Source organism: Numenius arquata, chromosome 21, assembly GCF_964106895.1.
Source record: "Numenius arquata chromosome 21, bNumArq3.hap1.1, whole genome shotgun sequence".
Classification (NCBI taxonomy): Eukaryota; Metazoa; Chordata; class Aves; order Charadriiformes; family Scolopacidae; genus Numenius; species Numenius arquata.
In genome coordinates, this window is record NC_133596.1 from 7,622,189 (window position 1) to 7,645,674 (window position 23,486).

Consider the following 23,486-nt stretch of genomic DNA (forward strand, 5'->3'; position numbering starts at 1 on the left):
ATTCCCACGTAAAACTCTTACTGGAAACAGTAGTTAAAACACAACAGTAGAAGTCTGTCTATTCCTGGGAGCTGCTGTGGGTTTATACTGCTTTGGGAGGTAACATGGGGCATGTGGCCGTGCCAAAGACAGACCTGCAGGCACCAGCTCCGCTGCAGACACAAACTCACCCGCAGCAACCGGCGATTCTGTGCAACATTTGCATTGCCCAGAATTAATTACAGATCAAACCAAAGTCCTCCATGTTTCTTTACCAATCTGTGCCTGTCAGAGTAAGCACAGAGATTCAGAAAGTGGCTCCGTAACCAAGTCATGGCCAAGAGAAGTTGCAGGAGAATGCTGCTGTTCCCTGGTATTAATATTCAGCACGTTGGCTTCCTTTAATGAGTCTTGGCAATTAAACTGCTGACAGCCCAGCGGAGCTGCCTTTACACTGTGCCTATTCAAATTATTGCAGTATTCCAGGCACAACCTGATCTTTAAAGCATGAACTATCTTTGTCACACTTTGGCCCGTATATTTCCTTCTGAATTGGGTTCCCAGGGGGGGCAGGACCCTTCCCCGCGCTGCCCCAGCAGAGGTGTGGGGGGGACCCTCTGTTCCCACGCTGACCCAGGGCCCGGGGGGGCAGAGCCCTCCCCAAGCTCTGACCGGTGCTCCCGGGGGAGCCCTGAGGACTCCACACCTTGCCCTGGAAGGCAGCTTTTTGAGTTCATCATTGAATTTAAATTCCTCTACGGATCATCCCTCATTTCTATCCCTTTATTCTCCCACTCTTTTTTTCAAAGTGTGTCTTTACAGGCCAGCTGTGGGTTTAAAGGTCTTTTTAAGTCCCTCGGTTTCTTTCAGTTTTTGAGGCAATAGTGAAATATAAATGTTCTCAGCAACCTCCTCTGCAGTGTTGGCTAACTTCTGGAATTAATTATGCTTTAAAGAGAAGAAATTAATGTAATTTGATTCTGATGCATTGGTTGTGTTACTTTGCGCTGGCTTTCAGAGGTTAATAAAACTTGACTACATGAATGTGAATACCTGAAGGACAGGGAAGATATTTCAGCCATAAAAAATCTTGGTCAGGGAGAGCACTTTGCAACATCTGCCCAGATTTAGGTTGGATTTGTTCCCTGTCCCTGCAGGTGGCCGGGTCAGCCCCAAGGGCCCCGGGGAGCTGCTGTTGGAGAGACAGGGAAGGAGCTGCAATGGGGGAGATGTGGAAATAGGGAAGATACTTTAGGGAATGTAAGATTTTCCTGTAAGGCTTTAATATAAGATAAACCTCTCCTGCTGTGCCTAATACGTGCCTCGTTTTAGGGTGTCTGAGCCAATAGTGGGTACAGTCTCCAAAGCTGTAAAATCAATAGAAGTTTGTAATTCTAATTTCAATTAGCAACAGGGAGCGGGGGATTTAGCCGTGATGTGAATCTGCGTAAGTTAAACTGACAGGGGTCAGAGTCGGGACAAGGATGCGAGGCTGAAACAACCTGCTCATAGGAGAAGCAGTGGTGGCTTAGGGGGCTTTTTGTCTCTGGTTCTTTGTTCTCCCTCCCTTTGGCCCGAGAATGTTGTGTCTCTGCCTGCGATGGCAGAAAGCCTTTGCCTGGTCTCACCTTGAAGAAGGTCATGGTAGCTCCATCCTTCACTGCTCCGTACTCTATTTTTGTCTGCTTTGCCAAGTCATCTGCTGAGTCGATGGGGGATTCCATCCTTTCCACTGTCAGGAAGGCGGCAAGGTTGGCCGTGTAGGACGAGATGATAATTAGGGTGAAGAACCACCATATGCCACCAATGATCCGTGTAGACAGTGCTTTGGGCATCAGCTCGGAGCCTGGGGTGGGAGAGGGGGAAGGAGAAGGAAACAAAGAGAAAGGACCCGGTTTATATATCCGTACGTACATTATATACATACACACATACTTATAAAAGTTTAGGTTTCACTGTCAAAACTGTAACAGCTGCATAATTAAAGCCAACTGGTTTTGAGGCAAATTATCCAGACGTCTTGCATGCAAGAAATCGGTGGGTTTTTTGTTGCATTTGCAGAAAAACCCTCTCCCTTTATTGCTGACCTTGGGTACGGTGCACAATATACAGGAAACATTCAAACTGAAGTAATTAACTAGGCTGCTTTTATGAGATTTAAATAGCAAGCCATTTATGAACTTTTATGAGTGTTTTGTTCTGCCATTTAAAAAGTGCTTTGCCTTTCTATGGATTACTTTTCAAAGGACTCGCTCTAGGGAGTGTGTTCAAATACACAAGGTTTAAAAAAAAAAAATCAAACGGCAAGAGAAAGGAACTATCAGGGTCCAGTACTTTGAATGCTGGTTAGAAGTAGGGAAGCAGGAGATGTTACAGCAGAAAAGGTGTAACAGGTCTGGAATGACTTTTATTGAGCAGCCATGAAGGACTAAATGGGTTGTGCTATTTTTGTAATTGCCCAAGACACCTTTTAAAGCCAGGAAAGAGCTTTGGGTTTGAAACAGCTGCGTGCAGAGGATAAATCCAACCTGGATTTGGCAACAAAGATCGGGCTTTGCAAAGCAATTTTAAGCAGTGTGGCATCAAAGCACAGCACGGGGGGCAGCTCTTCTCCTGGCTGAGTGCAGCGAGGAGGCACCAGGGAGCGGAGGAGCCTTGGGTATGGAGGGCTTCTTCTCAAGATCCTGCCTCTTCCCCATCCCATCTCTTGCCCTTTGATGCATTGGACGGTGTGACATCAGTCTAGCTTTGAAATACTATTTTTCTTAGATGCAGAATAGAGTTAAAAAGAATTCAGCTCTTTTCATTTATCAGCATCTGATAAGAGGATGATTCATCCTGCTAAACCGTCTTGCTGGGAACTGTCACTGTCCATCAGAGCCGAGATCTGGGAAGAATCTCTCTCACAGGCTGCGGCAGCAGGAGGAGAACGGAGCAGCAGCTCTGTGTGTGCCGCCAAGCTGATGCTGTGGTTCTTTTGCTCTCTGGGTATAACTACTGATACACGGTAAATTAAAGTGTGGCAAATGTTTGACATTTTCTACTTATTTCTATTCCTGGATTTTCTGCAATTAGATCACAGCTGAATTTTGTTCTTTATTCAGAGCTGCTCACAAGCTCCCCCTCTGCTGTCTTCTGAACAGATTTACTCTATTCATTCCATCTATATATATTCCATTTGCTCTATTTCATCCACACGTATGAATGTAATCCCGTCCATATCCCATTGCTAAGGTTCCTGTCACTGTGGTATCTCACGCCAGTGACGCTGACAGCGTTGGGTCTCGCAGGCGGTGGCTGCTGGGCAGAGCTGCCTGGGGGAGCTCCTCGCCATCCCCTGCCCCTGCGGCCCTCCCCCTGTGCCAGCGGGAGTCTGGGGCCATCTCAGTGTGCAGATTGACCGGATGAGGCTAAAAAGGGAGACAGACCAGAGGGCGAGGTGCCCTGTCTTCTGTAAAAGTTGATTTAAAACTGAGTGAGCCGGGACACAGATCCTGAAATTAAATGAATTGTTTGAATTAACAGAGGTAGGAATATGCAGAATCTGTGGGGCGTTGCTGAGTTTGGTGAATTAAACAGCCGAGGGAGACGAAGGCAGGGTTCCTCCTGGGGGCACGGTGGGGGCTGCTCTGCGCACCCCAGCGGCAGCGCATGTGTGAACACAGCACTGCTCCATCATCTGGGCGCTCCCAGACGGCAGGCTCCGGAGCTGCTCCTTCTGACACCTGCCAGAGCCTGCACGCTTCATTAATGGTAATTATTGCTATGCAGTGGCATGAGTGTGCCGGCGGCCAGCTGAGCTCGCGGGGCTCTGCCTTGTGGGGTGAGCGAGGGGTCTGTCCCCAGGGCTGTGGGGTGGGCTGCTGGGATGGGGCTTTGACCCCTCAGGAGGTGGAAAGTACAAATAGAGGCAGGTATCAAAAAACAAAAAAAAAGATTGAGGAGCTCCAGCCTGCTCTGACACAGAGGAAACCGGACGGTTTTCTTGACATAACAGCCTTGGACCTTTTCCTGGTGCCGCAGACGGGGCTCGGTGCTGGCACCCGTCCCCCTGTCTCTCCGTCCAGGCTGGTGCGGTGCGTTGGCTCGGGGGTGTCTGCGTTGGCTCGGGGGGTGTCTGAGCAGGTGAAGTTCAGAGCGAGTGAATCACAGCAAATGCAGTCACCAGGAGCTCCTGAGCTGCGGGTGGCAGCTGGTTCCTCTGATGAGATTATTGTCCATTAGCCCTTTGCTGGCCGTGGCCCCAGCCCAAGGTGCTGCTATGCCCGTGGCTCCCCAGGGAGCGGCTCCCCGAGGTGCTGCCATCCCCATGGGGAGCAGCAGGCGCCCAGCGCTCCCCAGGACTGGGGGTCCCAGGGGGTGCCAGGGAAGAGCTTCTCCCCCCCCCACACCTCACTGCCTTTCAGCGGGGAGCCGGTGCTGACAAGCGCTTCTGTGCCTCTTCAGATGTTTTATCTTGTTCCCATCACAAACAAAATAAATTTTAGATTTAAAAAGCCACTGTGCTGCAGAGCTGGCGGGGGGGGGTGGGCAGGGAGGTGCCGCCGTACCTTGCTGCATCAGTGCTCCCATCCCAAACCAGAAGCTGTTCAATAGGGTGAAGTTATTCTCCACGATGTCCGACCCGGGGTTACAGGGATGAGCATCGTACCACTCGTATGGGCTGAACCTGCGGCGGCACATGGAAAGCGAGAGCTCGTTAGTCGGGATGTGGCATGACAAGACCCTAAAGGAACAGGAAAAAAAGAGCCTTAATACATCTCGTGCTGCTCTGCAGGGCCTGCTGCCCCCTTCCTTGTGTCAGACAAATTCAGCCGAGATTTTCAGAAGTGACCAGTGCGGCTGTAAGCCCTGTGTCCTGCATTGCAGACAGCAGGGAAACCTGGGAAGCCAGGTCCTTCTGAGGTATCTCAGGTTGCTTCCGCAAAGCCTTCGGTCACTTCGGATCATCTCCGCAACACTAGGTCAGACGACAGCAATGGAGCACACGACTATGGGATGGGATGTGCAGACATGCGACCTCCAGCCTGAGAATGCATTGACTTCCAGAGTGGGGGGAAAAGTGGCATTTCTGGATGGACTGAGGAGAGAAGCTGCAGTGGCTCTGCAGCGATAGCTGGGACAAATGGCAGCATTTGAAGGGACTCTCCTGCTATTGCCCACGGGAATCAGGGTGGGATTGATCTGAGTGAGAAGCAGAACTTTCCACCGTCCAGACAAGCAGGAATGCAGCATGGTCAGGGCACCAGCACAACAGGGGAAACTGGTGTGGGTTTGCCGTGGCACTGCTGTGATGCTCAGCCCCCTTGCAGGTGGTGGGAGAACATTTATTGCCTGTGGGAGCATATTTCCATGGAGTGCGCTGTAGTTCTTGGGAAAAAACAAGGGAATTTTCTATGGTCATTTCTGGAGATCCTGCCTAGGGTTGGTAGGGAAGTGCCGCTGTGAACATCGCTCTTTTAGCCAAGATCTGGGGAGGATGCTCAACAGGAGAGATGCTAATATTTTTTGAGCTGTTTATTTACATTTTCTAAGAGTCCCAAATTTTGCAGAGATTAAATTAAAAACATAATTGATATAATTGCTTTTGAACCAGGCATTAATTATCATCTCCGCTTCCTTCTGAAATCTCTGTAGCTTTACAACAGCCCTTTCTCAAAGCCCAGCCCACAGTTTGCATTGGGAGCTGTTTCTCTCTGTCATTCTCTGCCAGACGCGCTGCTGCCCAAGGAGATGTCGTCTTGCTTAATCTCACAGGCGCCCGCGCTCAGGCAGTTGGATGTATTTGGAGAAAAGAGCCACAGCTCTCTCCCAGGTTCCCCCCCAGCATGAAGCGCCCCCTCCAGGCAAACACCTACCCAGGCTCTGCCCCGCACCCTGGAGCTGTGAGACTCCTCGCGGAGCCCTGCACACAGAGATGTTCTGCCAGCACAGACCCACAGTCCCTGGGCAGGAGAACGGAGCAGGGCAAAGCGCAGGAGGGTGCCGTGGGGCAGACCCCGCCACGGGGGATGGACTGGGCGCAACCCACAGGACTTGTGGTTTTAGGAAAGTTCACCCTGGGTACACCTCTCTCGGTTTTTGCTTCGGGTTTCCACGTGTAAGATACATCTTTATGACCTCTCTTCTCCTCCCCGTTATCCCTCTGTCCGGCAGCGGGAGCGTTGCCTGCTCTGGGTTTGCAGGGTGGGACCCAGAGCCCTCGCCCTGAGAATCCTGCTCGTTCATCCAGGTATCACTGAACCGGTCTCGCTGCCCACCTCCCCCTGCTTTTTCAAATAGGAGAAAAACCAGATTGGCAAACAAGAATTGGGCTGAACTCAGACCTGGCTTTACATGCTGCCTGGTTCTTTAAACTCACTGTAAATTTCTGCCAGAGGTGTATGAAGGATGCGCCCGGGCCCTTTCTGTCAAATAAAGCCAGAGTTCAAGAATTAGATGAAAACTTTCTTGGGCTGCCAGTGAAAGACTATGAAACAGAAAGGGAATTGGTAAGATCAAATGAGCCTGACAAGATGACACGCTGAAGAACTTCAAGGTCTCTGTGTGAAAACCTACTGGTGCTGCTCAAATTACAGAGAAATATTCAGAAAAGTGCAAAGCAGCGACAGAATCTTCAGTGCTTGAAAAGCGAGTGGGACCATTAGCGGAATGCGAGGGGTAATGAAGGAAGAAGCGAGTGGAGCTCGGTGACCCCATACAGCTGGAGCCACAATAAACGGGGGCTGCTCGGGGGGCTGGCTTCCCTCTTCCGCAGGTGCAGAACGGCGCCTGAGAAATATTTCATCAAAAGCTATGATTATCTTCTTGTCTCTTCTTGGCCTTTTTGGCAGGGAAACAGGGGAGCATTTCAAAGAAGGTTTAAAGATCTAACGCAAAATACTTTTGAGTCTAAATTGCATCTCCAGAGACATTTCTTATGGATGACCCAGTCCTTGTTGCAATTAAGAGGAATATTAAACCCACCCGCCCCGTCGGGCACCCAAAGGTGATTAGCTGTAATTTGAAGGCGGTGTGAGTCTGAGGACGGGTGACAATTCAAATCAGCAGCCACAACCCCGCACCACAGTCACCAGACAAATTACCCCCACGGAGCCTTATAAATTGCTGGTGTTTATAGCTCTTTGGGGGCCGGGGTGGTCAGGAGCCGGGGCTCCATCAATAACTGAGAAAGACTGATTAAAAGGGGAGATGGATCAAATACATCCTTTGCCTGCCTCTAAATAGTCCCTAAGTTGGTTTTAAGTGGCATTGACCTATGATTATAGCGTCAGCAGAGGACTCTGGTGCCTAGTTCAGGATATTCATGTCTCTGAATTAAGGCTTTGCTATTTTGACTGTGGTTGTCTCCTGAGAATTGAATTTGAGAGGCCTTGCTGGGGTCAAAAGCAGATATTGTTTCCATTACTTCTGAAAATAGTAAATATTTTCCCCATGAAATCTCTTGCTCTTCACCCCTTTGTGTTGAAAGATCATTTCTGCAGAACCTTAATTACACTGAATACTTGGCGTTCTTTGAAAGAACAGGAAGACAGAAGAAATGTCAGGGGGGAAACGTGAAAAAGAAACTGTAATTTCAGTATTTTATAGGTTTGATTTCAGCCAGAAAATAGCCTGATAGGGAAAAACTGTTGTATTACATCATAACTGCTTTGATGTAGAGACGTTCTGAGGCTCGTTCCAGGTCATCTCAGAGCAAAACCAGAGACTAAAGCACAGTTCCTCAGGATTTCATCCCTCGGCACCAGCCCCAAAGCCCAGCACAAGTGGTGTCTGAGGTGTCTCACGTCGGGGCCTGCCCTACTATTCCCCTCGACCTTCCCTCAGAATTTACCGTAATTTCATGTGCAGATACAATTTTCACATTTAACATGCTTTGAAAGTGGGGTGTGGACAATTTGGGCTGGATTTGGCCATTATATGAGCCGGGAAAAATAAACTCATAGACGTAAAATGGTATTTGACTTGTCATTCCAAGCCGCACAAGCAAGTCTAGTACTTCATGGCATTAAAGCCAAAGATGTTACGACAGCAGAGCCCGTCCATCTGCGTTCTGCATGGCTGGTGGAGATGTAACGTGAGGGAGTTCTGTCAGTCGTCATAATATTTTTCCTTTTCATAATTACCTTGGGCTTATTTTCCCAGGTGAGTCTCTTTTCCCGCTGAGAGCCTCTGGCTGCTCTCTGACACAAAGCGAAACCACTGAGGACCTCGTCCTGCCCCGCCGGGGTCCCCGACAGCCTTCCCAGGGGCTTCGGCTGGGGCAGGATGGAACCAGCGGCAGAGTTTTGCCTAAATATCCTGCTTTTTGTGTGGCCCCTGCCTGGGGTTCTGTGGGGCAGAGCTGGAGCCGTGTGTTAAGAGCAACGTGACTCCTCCTCTGATAGTATAGAATCACAGAATTGTCCAGGTTGGAAGGGACCTCTAAGATCCTCTAGTCCAACCATCAACCTAACTCTGATAAAAAAAAAACAACAACAACAAAAAAACCCAAAAGAAAACCATACAACACCCCCCCCCATCACTAAACCATGTCTCTAAGCACTATGTCAACCCGTCTTTTGAATATCTCCAGGGATGGTGCCTCAACCACTTCCCTGGGCAGCCCATTCCAAGGCTTAATAACCCTTTCAGGCTAAAAATTTTTCCCAATATCCAACCTGAACCTCCCCTGGCACAACTTGAGGCCATTTGTCCCATCGCCTGGGACTTGGGAGAAGAGACCAATCCCTGCTTCTCTACACCCTCCTTTCAGGGAGCTGTAGAGGGCGAGAAGGTCTCCCCTCAGCCTCCTTTTCTCCAGGCTGAACACCCCCAGCTCCCTCAGCTGCTCCTCATAAGACTTGTGCTCCAGAGCCCTCACCAGCTCCGTTGCCCTTCTCTGGACCCGCTCCAGCACCTCAATGGCTTTTTTGTGGTAAGTAGAAATAACTAGAGGTGGTGTTGTGGTAGGAATAACAAGAGGTGCTGTTCCTGTGTGTTACACGGCTGCTGAGGCGAGCTGTCGGGAGGTGTTTTGGGGCTGCTCTTTGTGCCGTGATGCTCTGAGCGCCCAGGGCTGGGCTCCCGCGGGCACCGGGCAAAGCCTGCCGAGCCGCCCGGCCTCACGCGGCTCCCCTGGGACTCGGGAAGGTGCCTGGAACCCCGGCACAGGGCCCTGTCATAGCGACGCAGCACAAAGACCAGGAAGGAGAACAGTGGCAGCTAAAATCTTGGGCATGGAGGGTCTTCTGCATCCTCTAAGCCCAAAGCGCAGCCCCTCCAGCCCTGCCCCTCTGCGGAGGCAGGATGAGGCCGTGTGGCCGCTTCGCCGTCCCAGCCGGCTGGGACTAACGCTGCCTGCGGAGCCCGGCTTCCTCTGACAACTGCGCTTGGGTGTCATTGGGGCATTACAGAGTAAACTCAGGAAATCATCTCTAAACGCCTGCGTGGACCTGAGGGACGTTGAAAATAGCAGATTTGTTGTAACACGAGGGTTAATGGATTCTGGTTGCTGTAGTTTCGTATTTAATCTTTACTTTGACTATGTGATTGATGTCGGTGGGTTCGATAGAAGCTGGTTTCTGAAGGATGCTCTGAGGAAAGCACTGCACAGCCCCCCATGGGGAAGGGGGCCGGCACAGAGCCCCAGTCTGAGGTGGGGGGTCAGCAGGGAGATTTCTGGAGGCACCGCTGCCATAACTTGAACTGGAGGAGATGAGAAGTGCGTGTCGAAATGCAGGCTGTGCTCAGGAAACTTCCCTGGGCGCCGCGCTTACGGGGATGTGTAATGGCTGGGGAGGGCGGCTGCCCGGCAGGAGGGAGCCAAGCGCTTTTGTTTGGTTTGAAAAGGTGGAATCACATATTGAGAGCAGCCCTGGACTGTGCCTCTCATCAAAGACTCTGTGAAATTAATAACACATGCAAATATATGCAAATTCTGCTGCTTTTAAATATAGAGGTTTTAAACATGCTAATTAGATGCATATTAATTTTGTAAACAGACGCATTGTCTGATCTCTAGCAATGAGTTCTCTATTCTTTTGATGCAGGGAAGGGTTTGTGGGAGCTCTGCTGGTGCAGGGTTCAGAGAGGGGGGCTGGAAATGGTGCGGGACACGGGAGCTCTGTGTCCAGGACACAGTGAGGAGACCGGGCTTCTCCCGGGAGAAGGTGGGTGAGAAGCGACTCAACAGGAGCATGAATGGTGAGGAGCGATACAGAGCAGGAATATCAGATCTCCCGTTCCCCTTCGTTATATCAGGGAGGTGCTAATGAAATGGAAAGGCAACAAAATTTCTAAAATCACAGAAGAAAGCACGTTTTAAAATTCTTTTGTGCTGGAAGTCTCCTAAATCTGTGGAACTGCCTGCCCTGATACAGCAAAAGAGGCTTACAGGTTTATGTTAATAAAGCAAACAAACACAGGCACATTTGGTATGGTGAAGCAGTACAAAGGATATAGCACAGGCTGGAGCCAGCGAAGAAGAAAACAAATTTCCCCTGTGGATAGCTCATCTTTAATTTTCTCCATGGGGTTTGCATCACCTCTGCCACCACCCAGAGATACAGCTCGGAAAGGGGACAGAGCCCTGGAGCGTGTCGGTGGAGGGCAGCCCCGTGCCAGGAGCCCGGGGTAGCGGACCATCAGTAATGTCATTAATGACTCGGGTTTAACGCTGCAGCTCCCACTGGGTGCTGGATCCCTGCGACACACCAGGCAGCAGAACGGATCTGAGCGTGGGGGGGTGTCTTGTGGCATGGCAGCAGATGTGGCGTGATGGCAGTGGGGAGGGGTGGCACCGGCGTCCCCTTACCTGGCTATGACAAAGAGCACGCAGCTGACCCCCAGGTAGGCCAGGAGGATGTACATCCAGATGTCAGGAGACAGGGGGTTGAGGAAGGAGAACACGCTGGGGTTGGTCCCGTTGGGTTTGCGGTACAAGATGCTGACCCCCAGCGTCATAAAGGGCTTGGAGAAGTCTATCGCTTTCTCCCGAACGTGGGTGATGGTGAGAGGAGCAACGGCCAGATCAGCTTTCTGTGAGCAGCAGAGGGGGAGAGAAAGACGGCATCAGAAACCAGGGCGTTTCCACCCCCTGAGAAACACCCACGGCCCTCATGCTGCGGTATTGGGCCAGAAAAACCCCCAAAGTGCTGCCCTGGGGCTCCCCGCTCCCTTTGCGCATGGGGCGCCTCTGCCAGCGCCAGGACCCCCTGTCCCCTCCCCTCCTCTGCCCCTGGCACGGGCTGGGTCCCCGGAACCCCCTCCCTCCAGGCTCTGGCTGTGCAGAGAGCACAGAGCTGTCCCCAGAGCCCCTGGGTGACACACGGACGGATGGGCTCCGGGCAGCTTTCCGTGAGCTCTGCTCCAAACCCTGCGGTGAGGGACAGGGACCCTCCGGGTGCATCAGGCGCGACCACACCTGGGGCAGGACGGGTGGAACGGAGCGGGTGTGATACGGTCCAGTTACTGCAGGGAGTTCTCATCACCTCAACAAAACCCCAGCACAGATGCAGGGTCTCTAAAACACGCCGGGCGAGATTCTGGAGGTGGTGCCGTGGATGTGTTTACCATCCTTAAAAGAGCTGTTCCTGATTTAAATCCGTGGGCTGGAGAGCGAGAGGCGGTCTGGTGTTTGCTCATTAGGAGTTCCACTGTACCAGCGCAGCATTCATCCTGACTTCTTGTACGAATTGTCTTTCTTCTATGATTTCTGTTATTTAATGGTTTCTATGCCAGATCCAGTGAGCAACCACATACAGCCTCTTCCTTCAGAGCTGCCTTCATTTCCGCTCACCAAACATTCGTTCGGGTTCTCAAACCACCCCTCAGTGGGTACATCCAAGGCTACCTCAGCCTCGGCTGCCCCGTCTGGGGCTTCAAATCACTCTTTTGGTGTCACTGACTTCAGAGGAAATGCAGCAGAGGAACTGCCTCTCCGCAGTCGAGCAGAGCCCCCCCCGTGCCAGGAGCCCAGCACACCCGTGTGAGATTTATTTAGCATCTGGTTCTGAAAATTAAAATTCTAAATTAACCGTGAGTGATAATTACGTAGCGATATAGTGGATTTGTCATTACTTGCAAACTTTAAATCAATATTAGCTGTCTCGCTAGAACAGGGTTTGTTCCGGCAGAAGCTGTGCGTTCCCTGGAGCAGTTGGTGATGATCTCTGGCCCGTCTTGTGGGGGAAGGTCGGACTAATGATCTCATTTGACCTCGCAAATTTTGTGATGAAAGTCAGTGGAATATTTTTAAATACAGGAATCTGGGCCGCCTTCTTTCTCCGTGAGCTTTTCTCCATTACATAGGTGTATGTGTGTGTGTGAAAGAGCTCTCCAAAGGATGTAGCTTTAGAGCTCCTGAACAGAAGGGTTTCAGGAATTCTCTAACGAGGGTAAAAATATGTATTTTATCTAGGGTGGTTCTTTAGCTGAGCCCTGGTTGGTTCCCTTCCCTTGTCACTTTCCAAATGGAAATATATTTTAAAATCAGCTTGGTACAGAAAGTGTCCGTTTCAATCACTGGCATTTGTCATAACTTAAAGAAAATGGAAACAACACGTTCCCAGGGAGCCCTTTTGTGCCAGCCGAGGCTGTGGTGACACTGATGGACAGCGAAGGACGGTGAAGGACGGTGGGTTTGAGGAGAGGACAGGCCATGGCGGCTGCCCGGCTGGGATGAAGGTCTGTGTCCCAGGAGCGGGGAGGCACCGTCCCGGCGGGGGGTGATGGGTTTGGAGCTGCTCTCCCCACTTGAGAATTTTGGCTCAGCCTCCTCCAAAGTCACAAGGGAAGAACAGCAAAAGAAATGCAGCATTTCAGCTCCTCCATCGCCCTGCGGGGGTGTCCTGACTCACCAGGGAAACCGAAGGAGACGTTGAAGGATTTGGCTAAGGATTTTTCTGAAGGAGGAGGCAAATGAGCAGTTCTGGGGTCAGCGCTCGCTCGCAGCCGCCCCTCGGAAAGATCCGTGGCCAAATTTGTGGAAATGATAGACCAAGCTAGATAACAGCTGGGAGCTTGTGCTTTACCGTGGAAAACAGAGAGAAATCTGCGTGGATGCCCAAGGATCAAAACGCTTTTAGTGCAGAAATAAAATTTTACTGTGTCATTTGAGCAGCTCCTGTGATGTGATCACAGCCCCGTGTCCTTGGCAGTAAATGTCACTCGGGCGGGATGGAGCGTGCATCGGGGAGCCCGCTCTGCGCCGTGTCCTCAGCTGTTAAAGGCAGGACGGGGCTGCACTTCGATATCCTTTTTATCAATGCAGATTTTTCTGAAGGTGGCCTCTAATTAAGGGTTTGCTGACTGAGAGGATCTAAATCAAAACCCACCAAGGGTGAAGCATTCATTTGTCGTGCTCTGACATTACAAACCGGGAAGTCAATTATCAGGCCCTGGCTGCTTCCTTCCCTCAGCCCCAACTTTTATGCTGTTGCACAGTAAGATGGGTTTTATTAAAAATGAGGAATTATAGCAAGTGCCAGTGGTTTAAAGGCTCTTATCCAGCAAAACCACTTAAGCACACACTTCTGTTTTACCGGAGCTTGCATGCCTTCCAAGTCTTATGTATGTTCCTAAGTGTTCTGCTGAATTGAGGCCAGAAAGATGAATGTTGCCAAGGCAGCTACACACCAACTGCAGACACTTCTCCAACACACCTTGAAGGGTTTGAATCTCCTTATTCACCCAACATTACAGCATTTTCACTTGGCTGGAACTGATGTGGGATCACCAGGCGTTCAGTGGATGGAGGGTAGTATTCTCTGCAGAGATATTTGGCTTTTATCGGAAAATGCTAAGTCTTATCTCCAAGTCCTCAGTTATTGGGGGGATGTGGCCCGTGGGTCAGGACAGTTCTCTCAGGGCCTCGGTCACTGTGGAAATCCTGCAGCATCTGACCCGCGCCGGAGGAAAGCTGCGTGTGACGGCCGGTCACAGCAGAGCCACCAACAGCACAAGCACCGAGATAAATATTTATTCAAGAAAATAATCTGCCTCTGTGCTTATTTTGCCAATCTGAGTTAGATATTTACATAAACTAATTATGTGTGTGTTGCCTGAGAGACAGGTAAATAGTGCATATTTAACTTATTTAATTGTTATTCAGGTGCCTGTCTGGCAGCATCGACACTTTCATCCCTCAAGCTCTTTTGCCACCAGCGCTGGGGCTCAGCCCTTCTCTGCTCCCACCGCGCTGCTGCAGGTCCCGTCTCTGTCCCCTCCTTTGCCTGCTGGGCTGCCGTGTCCCAGCGCCCTGTCCCAGCATGTCCTGCTCCGCGCTGGCCTCTTCCTGCACCTTTCCCTGCAGCGGATCTCCGTGCCAGAGATCTCTGGGCATGGAAAGCCTGGAGGCAGCCGGTCTTGGAGACAGAGGGGCTGCGGCTTTAGCAGGCATCCGAGTGCTCTGAGAGCCCTGTGCCCCCAGCCCTCCTCTCTGGCCAGGGTAGGAGAACGTTCAGCCTCAGAAGTGATGCTTGAGGCAGAAGCAATGCTCGAGGTCGTGCCTGGCACATCTCAGCTGCCCTCATCCTGCCACTGCGTGCTCCCTGGGCTGGGGTCAGCGTTAATTGTCTGCCTCCAGCTCTTAATGGCTGCTCTTACAATTTCAGTCCTAATTTAGACATCATTTTTGTCAATAAATTTATTTAATATCAGTGGTGAATTAAGAATAGATGTCGGCAGGGAAAACCTAGCTGTAAGCCGAAGAGGAGAAATGAGGACCATGAAGTCCTGTTGGGCCTCTTTCTTTAGGCAAGTTCCTCGGAGACAGAACTACCATTAATTGTACCCAAGAAACATCACAGGCTGCAGGATCCTGGGGAGAAGGGCTGTGGTTTCAGAGACAAGCCCTGTCCTGTGAGTTACTGGCAGGTGACAGGGCAGGGGAGGGAAAGGCAGGTCCAGGGAGAGCTGCGGGAGGGAGCAGGGGAGCGGGGCTCCCAGCACACGCTGCAGTGGGATTCCATCACCTCCAGCGCTGAACGTGGGAAATGCCAACCCACCCAATTAACGATGCTGAGCACAAAAGGAGAAAGTGCAGGCAGCTGTTTTGGCTTATTTCCATCCCTCCCCAATGCCGAGTTCCTGCAATGTCTGAACAAGAGACGGAGGATGCTTTATCCCACAAAATTGTTTTTTTCCTGTTCCTGGCCCAGTGGCTTCCAAATGAATCCCCGGTTCATGACACTCAAATTAAACATCCAGCGGTGCAGGGACATTAATGGGAATGTGGCAGTGTGGTGCAGTATGTATTTCTGCCAGAATTTACTGTCAATAAATGCCTATTTATTGTGAAAGTGTTAAATCAACTGTCATAAATCGTCCCTAAGGACAGACATTACATCTTCTCTACAGTTACCATTGGCAGGGATTTCCATTAGAAACCCTGTTATTTTTCATACCTTTTTTATTCCCACATGAAGTTTCAGATTGAATGGAAATTTGATATGCACTGTCTCAGCAGAAGACAAGTTTTATTTGTCAACAAGTTTGTGCAAAATGTCCAGAACAACTCATTCTACTGGGTTTATGTGCTTCTGCCCACAAACAAGAGAGAAGATTTGCAGGCACTGCTTTGCCTGACAACTGAAATTTATAAATCATAACGGAAAGGCCACAAGGCACAGTGTAGTTTTGCTTGTATCAATAATAATAATTTCTACGAATAAACATCAATAACAGCTCACTATTATGAAAGGAGGAGCTTTGACAGCTGCCAGTTCCCTGTTTATTATGGATACAGGGCAGAGGCCCTTCTCTGTGTCACCTGGGTGTCCCCAACCTTCCCAAATGCCAGTGCAGGGACCACCTTCAGCTTTCACGGCCCATCTGACTGAGGCTGCTCTGTGGGAGCACCCGGGGAGAGTTAGAATGAACGGCGAACTGCCGCGAGGAGAGAGTCAAGGTCTCCAGGGAAGGGACCAAACTCCCTCCAAACAGGGATTTTTTGTGCTGAGGGAGGAGCAGCGGATGAGAGGCAGCGGGGCAGGGCTTTTTGCATCTAGCAGCATGAGGCTCTTCTCCAGATCTGCTGCTGGGGACTGGGAAGACAGGGTCATGCTGTGAGCTGCTCTCACTGCTGTTGCTTTTCCTGTTTATGCTTAAGGCCAGACTAGAAACAAGCAACTTTACAAAGGATCGTAGCCCGAGGCATTCCTGCCTATGGCCAGGCATGTCTGGATCAGAGAGGACAGGGGAAGGAGGAGGATGCGAGACTCCAAAACAAGCCGTGAAAGCTCACTGCGTAAACAGCCCGTCCTCCGTCACACGCTGTGATTTACACCTTTGTGTGACAGGCACCGTCATCCCTGAAAGGCTATAATCATACACCTCCCCGGGTACCCTGCCTGCCCCCACGCCCGGCTCCTCTTGGGCTCTATTTCCCACCCCCAGCAGAAGGCATCCTGCGTGATGGGATGCCCCGTGCTTTGCCCATCTCATTTTCACCGAATTTCAGCCTCGGATCAGGCTATTCCTGGTACATCCACCACTCCACGGCTCTCAGCCCTCCCGAGTGATATCCATCACTGGTTTAGCCTCTTACTGCACCTCAGAGCACCCTCTTCTGCGCACGGGACATTCACCCCAGCCTGAACATCGGCTCAGCCCCCCGGGGCTGGGGCGTCACAGCATCCTGGGGGGCTCAGTCTCAGATGCACATGAGTTTAGTGGGTCTTCGACAACGCAGAGACTTTCCACATGGAGTTAATCCTGGCCTGGGTGTCTGGACCTGACTAAATCCTACCTGCTTCATGCTCCCACCTGAATGATCCTGATTCTTTTATGAGAAGGAGACACGGAATACCGGGGAAAGCCAGCCCAGATATCAAACTCCCAGCTTGGGCAGCCCTGTTTTCATCACTACAACTCTGTTTGAATTGCTGTCTCCAACGCTTTCCCTACTAGGTGTGAAATAAGTTTGAACTTTCCCATCGCAAAGCGCCGATCAGTTGTTCCTTTCCCCACACAATCTGAAGGCGCTTTGCTGCTGAGGAAGGGCCCCATCTGGTCGCAGTTTCACTTTTTAATGCTTTACATAAACATTGCTATAAAAAGCAATGACATGCAGATAAAGAAAATAATGGCTTCATATGGGGCTTGGGCAGTGGTTATAAATCACTCCACGGCAGGCACCCAGCCACACCTGGGAGAAAGCAGAGCTCAAACCCGATGCTGCAGTAAAACTTGCGAGAAGAGCGGATTTGGTCCTTTCCTGTTGTTGTTGTTAATTTGTTTTTTAAATAGTTAGCCAAGAAATACTTTAATGCAGGTTGACCATGAATTTTGTGTTACTCGATGAGGTGGTTCCCCATACCTTCTCCTCGGTCTGTCTCTTAGCTGACTACAGCTTTGGGAATGGCTGAAAGCCTCCCGAGATCTTGCGGGACATTGGAAGTGACATGGTTTGGGCTAAATGATGGTCTGGTTTCTATTCCTTGCATCTTATTTCCTGCTTTGGAGCGATTCACTTCTCCGAGCCCTGCCCTGTGCTCTGCGTCCCCTCCTCTCTGTGTCACACGCATCACTCCCAGCGGCGAAGCACCAGCCCCTTCCACTGGGATGCTGAGTGTCACTTGTCTAACTTAGGGAGGCTGCTGCGTAAGAGACTGGGATCTGTATTTTGGGCTGTGTGGAGTTTTCTGGAAGCAAAGCTAGAAAGGCAGGTTTGCACAGCCTGCAGCGTATTCCCCTGCGAGACACAGCCCGGCTCCCCCGGGGCTGTCCTTGCCTGCCCTTCCCGCTTCTCCAGGGCGAGCCAGCCCAGGACTAAGCGCTCTTCGCAAACTGATTAAGCATCACTTTGTCCCTATAAGGGACATAATCATTATCATCTGCATTTTACAGATGGAGGAAGCATTGCACAGAAGCAACTTGTCCAATGTCATTTAGGGCAGACAAGCCAAATCCGGAAACACAGCCCCGCTCCCCGAGCCCCAGCGCCGCAGTCTCGCTCCAGACAATGCGCCGTTATCTCCTCACAGCGAAGCTCATTTACTGGAGTGACTCACCCAGCAAATACATTCTTCTCACATGAACTGTAAGAGCATCACAGCTGCTACGTACGTGGGATTATTTTTGTCTCTTTTCTGCTTAGGCAATGTTTTCAAAATGTAGCCAGGAACTCGAGAGGTGGTCCAAGGGCTGCGCCACTTGAGCAGGATGTTGAGGAGAGAGCTGTGTTACGCTGCTGCCTGTGCTGCGGGGATCAGACATTAATTCTGTCCTCATCTCTTCTTCCAGAGACCTTTTCTGGGAATCAGACATTCATAAACCCACCAGCTTTCCTCACCTCCCTAACTGGGCTTCTGGGATTACTGGATGTGCTGGAGGCAAAATATCTAATTAGGGAACTGAGCAACCCCTGGCTCGAGCCGGGTTTCAGAGTAGGTGACTTTTTGGCGGCTGCGAGAGTAAAGCTGTCACGACAGTTTCACTGGTGTTTAATGGGCTTTTGGAAGTGGCTGCGGAAGGAAAAGCGCAGCTGCTGTGTTGCTGGGGGAGCTCCGGGTCCCAGGAGATTTTAGAAAATAAGCTGCATTTATTAAAAAAAATAAAATATGTTAAACTGTCTCCTATACACCTGCTCTTGCCGTCTGGATCCGTCATCTGGACTCAGCTGAGCTGTGCCTGGCACGGGCTGGGGCCCGGAGCCACCTCGGAGCTGTGCCCCGTCCCGTGTTTGTCAGGGGCAGCGCAGCAGTGCCGGGGGGGTGAGAGCAGGCACTGGGGGGGGGGATCTGCGCTGGAGCCACGGAGCCCACCCCTGTGCTGTGAAAATGCCCATTTTCAGGAACTCCCAATGAATGTTTGGAGGAGTCAGACACAGAGATACCCCTGTGCACCACAGGACGAGCCCGGGGGGGTCGGGAGCTCGCTGTAGGTGTCCCCAGCCGGGGAGCAGCGGGCACCCGTCCCAGCCCGGGCAGGAACCCCGGGGACAGCCCGTGCCGCAGACGGGCCTCACTCACGTGGTCGATGAGCTCCTTGATCATGCCGTTCCACTGCCCCTTCTCGTCCTGCGCCCCGTATTTCCCGTCCTCCACCAGCCGGATCTCGTAGGTGAAGCCCAGGATGATGGCCAGCTCCTTCAGGAGGTCGATGCAGTACCCTTCAAAGCGGTCGTTCCCGAACAGGGCCGTGTCGGACTTGCGGAACATGACAAAGGGCTCTTCCTGCGCAGGGGAAGGCAAAAGGTCCCCGTTGAGGCTCAGCCGCCGTCCCAGCTCCCAGCGGGGACAGGGCCACCCCTGCGGGTCAACCTGAGCCACGTGGCGCAGGCTTTTCAGGCAGGGCTGGCACCGTGACATGTTGGGAATAAATTAACTTTGCACAGCACATCAGCTAATTAGCAACCTTGTTTACCCCACAAAATTTAATTTTGTCTCTTCTGAACAGCCAACTGTTTTCCATTTGGTAAGATTTCAGGGAGAAAAATAACCATTTCATGCTCTGAAACTAGAGAGTGTTGAGAAACAACAAAAGGGGGGAGGGCAAATGGAAGCCCACGTCCCGCAGAGCAGAAGCGCAGCCGACCGGCTCCGCACTCCTGTCGTTCGCCGCGGCGAGAGGCTGGGGGTTAATGCGGGGCCAGGAGCCGTCCTGGCCGGTGGCCAGCCCAGAACGTTCCCCAGTTGGGTTTGCTCTCCTCGTGGCCGGCAGTAGCTGGTGGGACACGGGGCCCTGCTGCTGCCCAGGGAGAGCTTCTGCTCCATCTCCGCCTGCCCTGGCGTGGGGAGGGAGAGGGCGAGAGCACCTGAGGCTCCATTTGTGGAATTCTAAAGCAAAATCGACACCATGGCGCCTGTAGAACTTGGCTTGGCACGCGCGGCTCGGTTAAATCCTGCTCTCCCTGGCCTCCTCCTCGGCTTTCTTCCCTGGAATTAGGGCTTTGTTTGTGAATCAGCTGAATCTATGGATCTTGATATAAATACACCGGCTCCAGAGCAGCCATAAAGCACTATTAATTTTGGGAAGCGCTGTAGGGATTACATACATATTTAACAGCCGAAGCACTGAACATTAGGACGCCACTCGCTTCAGTAATGTATCTCCAGGTCTCAAACATTTCCTAGGGGGTAATTCTGAACTCTGTGAACCACTTATTCACGGACTATTTCACAATTTATTACTGAAAATGGCCAGACATCCAATTCACAAGCTCTCTCGGTTTGCTAATCGATTTCTCAGTGAAGGTGCCCTCAATTTCATAACTTCACAGTTCCCATATTGCTTGGGGAGAGCGGCGCTGGCTGCTGGGGTAATATTTCTCTTCCAACAAGTCACTGCAATATGAGCAAAAGGGGAAAAAATAACCTTTTATGCTTTTCCTTTTAAAGGTTCCTCCTATGGCTTTTCTACAATCATTTACACCAGTGCAAAAGTACAAAGGGGTGTTGCAAGTGCAAATAAAATTCAGGGTTGTATTTTCTGATTAGAATCCAGTATATGAAAATGCAATTATTGCAGAACTGGGGTCTAAGCACGTTTCCTCCTCCTGCAGGCAAGGGAATGGCAGGGCAGCAGTGGATTCGAGGCAGATGCCCCGGCACGTCTGCAGGCCCAAGGAAGGGCACAATTAATAGGAACTGATACCGCCCTTGTAGATTATGCAGTTTGTAGATGCTCGCAGAGTGCGGGATGAAAATGCTGCCCAAAATAAGCATGTCTAAGGCAGATGGCTGACAGGGCTCCTCCTGGCTCCATCATTTTGCATTATGCCCTGGCCTTTGAGGTACAGTGATTATTGCACCCTAGACCCAGACCTATCCCCAGCTCTGGCCGTGCCTCCTACCCCTGACAAGATGCCTCTTTTCTGGTTTCCCTCAGTCCTGTCCTTATTGCTCTCAAAGTCCTGAACTTATCTGCTGGCCCTCAGCCCACCCTCCTCCAGCTCAGGGCAGCTCTGCTGCCATCCCTCCAGCTTCTCCTCATCCCTCCAGCTGCTCCCCGTCCCTCCAGCTTCTCCTCATCCCTCCAGCTTCTCCCTGTCCCTCCAGCTTCTCCTCATCCCTCCAGCTTCTCCTCATCCCTCCAGCTTCTCCCCGTCCCTCCAGCTTCTCCTCATCCCTCCAGCTTCTCCTCATCCCTCCAGCTGCTCCCCGTCCCTCCAGCTTCTCCTCATCCCTCCAGCTTCTCCCCGTCCCTCCAGCTTCTCCTCATCCCTCCAGCTTCTCCTCATCCCTCCAGCTTCTCCCCATCCCTCCAGCTTTTCCTCGTCCCTCCAGCTTCTCCCCAGTGCTGCCAGGCTCCCACCCCAGGAATTGTCCTCGACCTGCAGGACACAGTTCTAATTAAAGAGAGTGGGGGCAGAGGAGTCACTGTGTAACTTCTGGTGAGTTTTATCCAGCCACAGAATGGGTTGAACAATTCCCTTTGAGCTGATCCTGAGCCTCCACCTGGGAGCGATGCGATGTGATGTTATTCATGTTGCCCTAAAAATTTGCATCTCTCACGTCCTGGCACTGGCAGCACTTTAGGTTACCTTGCTAAAATGAGCTAAACCTGGCATGGCAGGTCTCTCCAGTTGTTAGAAAAACACCACTTGAATTTGTGCTTTCTGAACACACCAAGAATCCTTCATGCAAAAGAAAAAAACAGCCAAAGAAACACAGGGTGTGTATCATGCCTGAGTGCACCCACGCTGCTGCCAGGGTCTCAACAGGGGCAGGCTTACAGTCTGATGCGTGTGTAATTGTCAAAGTGCCTGTTGCTTGGCCCTTTCTCTGCTGCTTCTGCAGGAATTCCTGACGTGACGGCTCGGTTCATTTCAACAACCGGAGCCAGGGGGGAACCATCGCTGCCGCCGGCTCCACTAACGCATGGCACCGGGGCTCTGCCCTGCCAGCAACACCCACCGCCGTCCCGCGGCGCTGGCATGGGAGAAAACTTTTGGACTGGGAAGGGAAGGAACTTCTCCAGTCTCCCCTGTATGCTGAGACGTGAAAGCGGTGTGTTACTGAGTGCAGTCGAAGAGCTGAGCCTGTACCTGACTCGTGGAGAGAGGGACTTGAGTGAAAATGTTCCATTGGAACAAATGTTGTGTGATGAATGGGAAGTTCGTTAGGAGGGGTGGCTAATTTGCAAGGAAAGCTGCAGCAGCATCCATATTTAGCTCATATTCTGCCTGCTTCCCTTCTGCAACCTCCTGCAGAGGGACACAAGACCTTTGGTTCCAGCCTTTCTTCTGCCCTGGACCAAGCATTCCCTTTCCCTATTCTCTTCTGGGCACTTCCCTGGTCCTGTTCCTCTGTAACACAAACCCCACTCTGGCAGGTCCTGTCCTTTTGGGAAGGATGGACCTCAGGAGGGATCACACTGCTCTGCACTGGGGACTGCATCCCCAGCTGGATCTTTACCACATATACCTTTATGCTCCCTGAAAATATGGACCATAAAGGGGCCAAAAAAATTTCCATTGGCAAAACCATAATTCAGGCCCGGTTGCGGGGAGGGTGTCCGAGGGCTGGTGGGTTTTGTTGCTTCCCGGTGCCGGGCCATGAGCCCGCACTGTGTAACACAGCCACATAGAAACCAATGCCACTAGTCATAATTCATTAGATAGTAAATAAAAATTCATTCTGATCTGATGCCTGCTGTCAAATCCAATAGCGAACGTGAGAACAAAATGCAGCGTGACAGCTGGGAGCGGAGCAGACCTGTTAAGCAGCCGTGGTTTGCTGGGTAACGGCATTACTCTTAGCTGGGTTATCAAATATGGACTTAAGAGGGGGAAAGAAACAGGATTGTCACAGCCAAGCCGGGGTGTCTGCTTGTTCTCAGTATTTTCTCCTGTAACAAGACCACTCCTACCCGAGGAAGCCGTGCCGGCCTCTGGCAGTGCCTGCTGCCCGCCCGGGCGCTGGGGATAAATGGGCGACTGGGAGCGTTCCTGGAGCTGAGCACACACAAGCTCCCGCGCTCATGAGGGGAGCGAGGGGGGACAGGGGACCCGCCGGGCGACTGAAGCGGAGGAGCTTGGCCGGGGCGAGCAGCAGCCTCCAGGGCACAGGGAAGACGCGCAGCCCCAGCCTGACTGCCGGCAGCCTGCGCGGGAGCGGATCCGCACCGGGATGCTGTGAGGTTTCAGAGGTACCAGATACCCCCGAGATCTGTGGGTGGAGGAAAAAGCCAGGCTTGCAATCTCCTACCAGGACAGTGGTGACAATCAGAGATCTGTTGCTCAGCGAGTCGGTGACGTTAGGCCCTCGTCCTTTGGAAATTTCGGTGATGTTCAAACCGTCGGAAGGGCTCCACGCTCCGACCTGAAACCAAGCAAGCAAAAAACCGCGTGAACACCCGCCACGTTACTCGCTTGCTCTCAGCAAACGGAGGTTGGTTCTGTCATCTACAGGAAACAGAAGCGAAGCTGAAATTATCATCTTGTGTCACCTAAACAGAAAATTTAGATTAACCCTTTGGTTGCAGGTCACTCCAGCTGCCCAGGCACAGTGACCAGCCCTCACCCTGCCCTCTGATGCAGGTGCGTGAAAGGAGATGGCAGTGATTGGAATTTAGGGGCTGAC

At 51.5% G+C, this 23,486-nt stretch overlaps 1 protein-coding gene across 2 annotated transcripts in view; it reads right to left on the reverse strand.

The window, feature by feature from the left end:
• Window positions 1–23,486, reverse strand: part of GRIK3 (glutamate ionotropic receptor kainate type subunit 3) — a 110,130-nt gene that overhangs the window by 7,374 nt on the left and 79,270 nt on the right. Inside the window, exons 9-13 of one of the 2 annotated variants that reach the window (XM_074162000.1) lie at window positions 23,112–23,225; window positions 18,933–19,136; window positions 10,775–10,998; window positions 4,530–4,648; window positions 1,608–1,825 (exon numbers count right to left, since the gene is read on the reverse strand). In XM_074162000.1, the coding sequence (XP_074018101.1) occupies window positions 1,608–1,825; window positions 4,530–4,648; window positions 10,775–10,998; window positions 18,933–19,136; window positions 23,112–23,225 (879 nt within the window). Of the gene's footprint in view, window positions 1–1,607; window positions 1,826–4,529; window positions 4,706–10,774; window positions 10,999–18,932; window positions 19,137–23,111; window positions 23,226–23,486 lie in introns of both variants that reach the window. The other variant, XM_074161997.1, reaches the window with a different exon arrangement.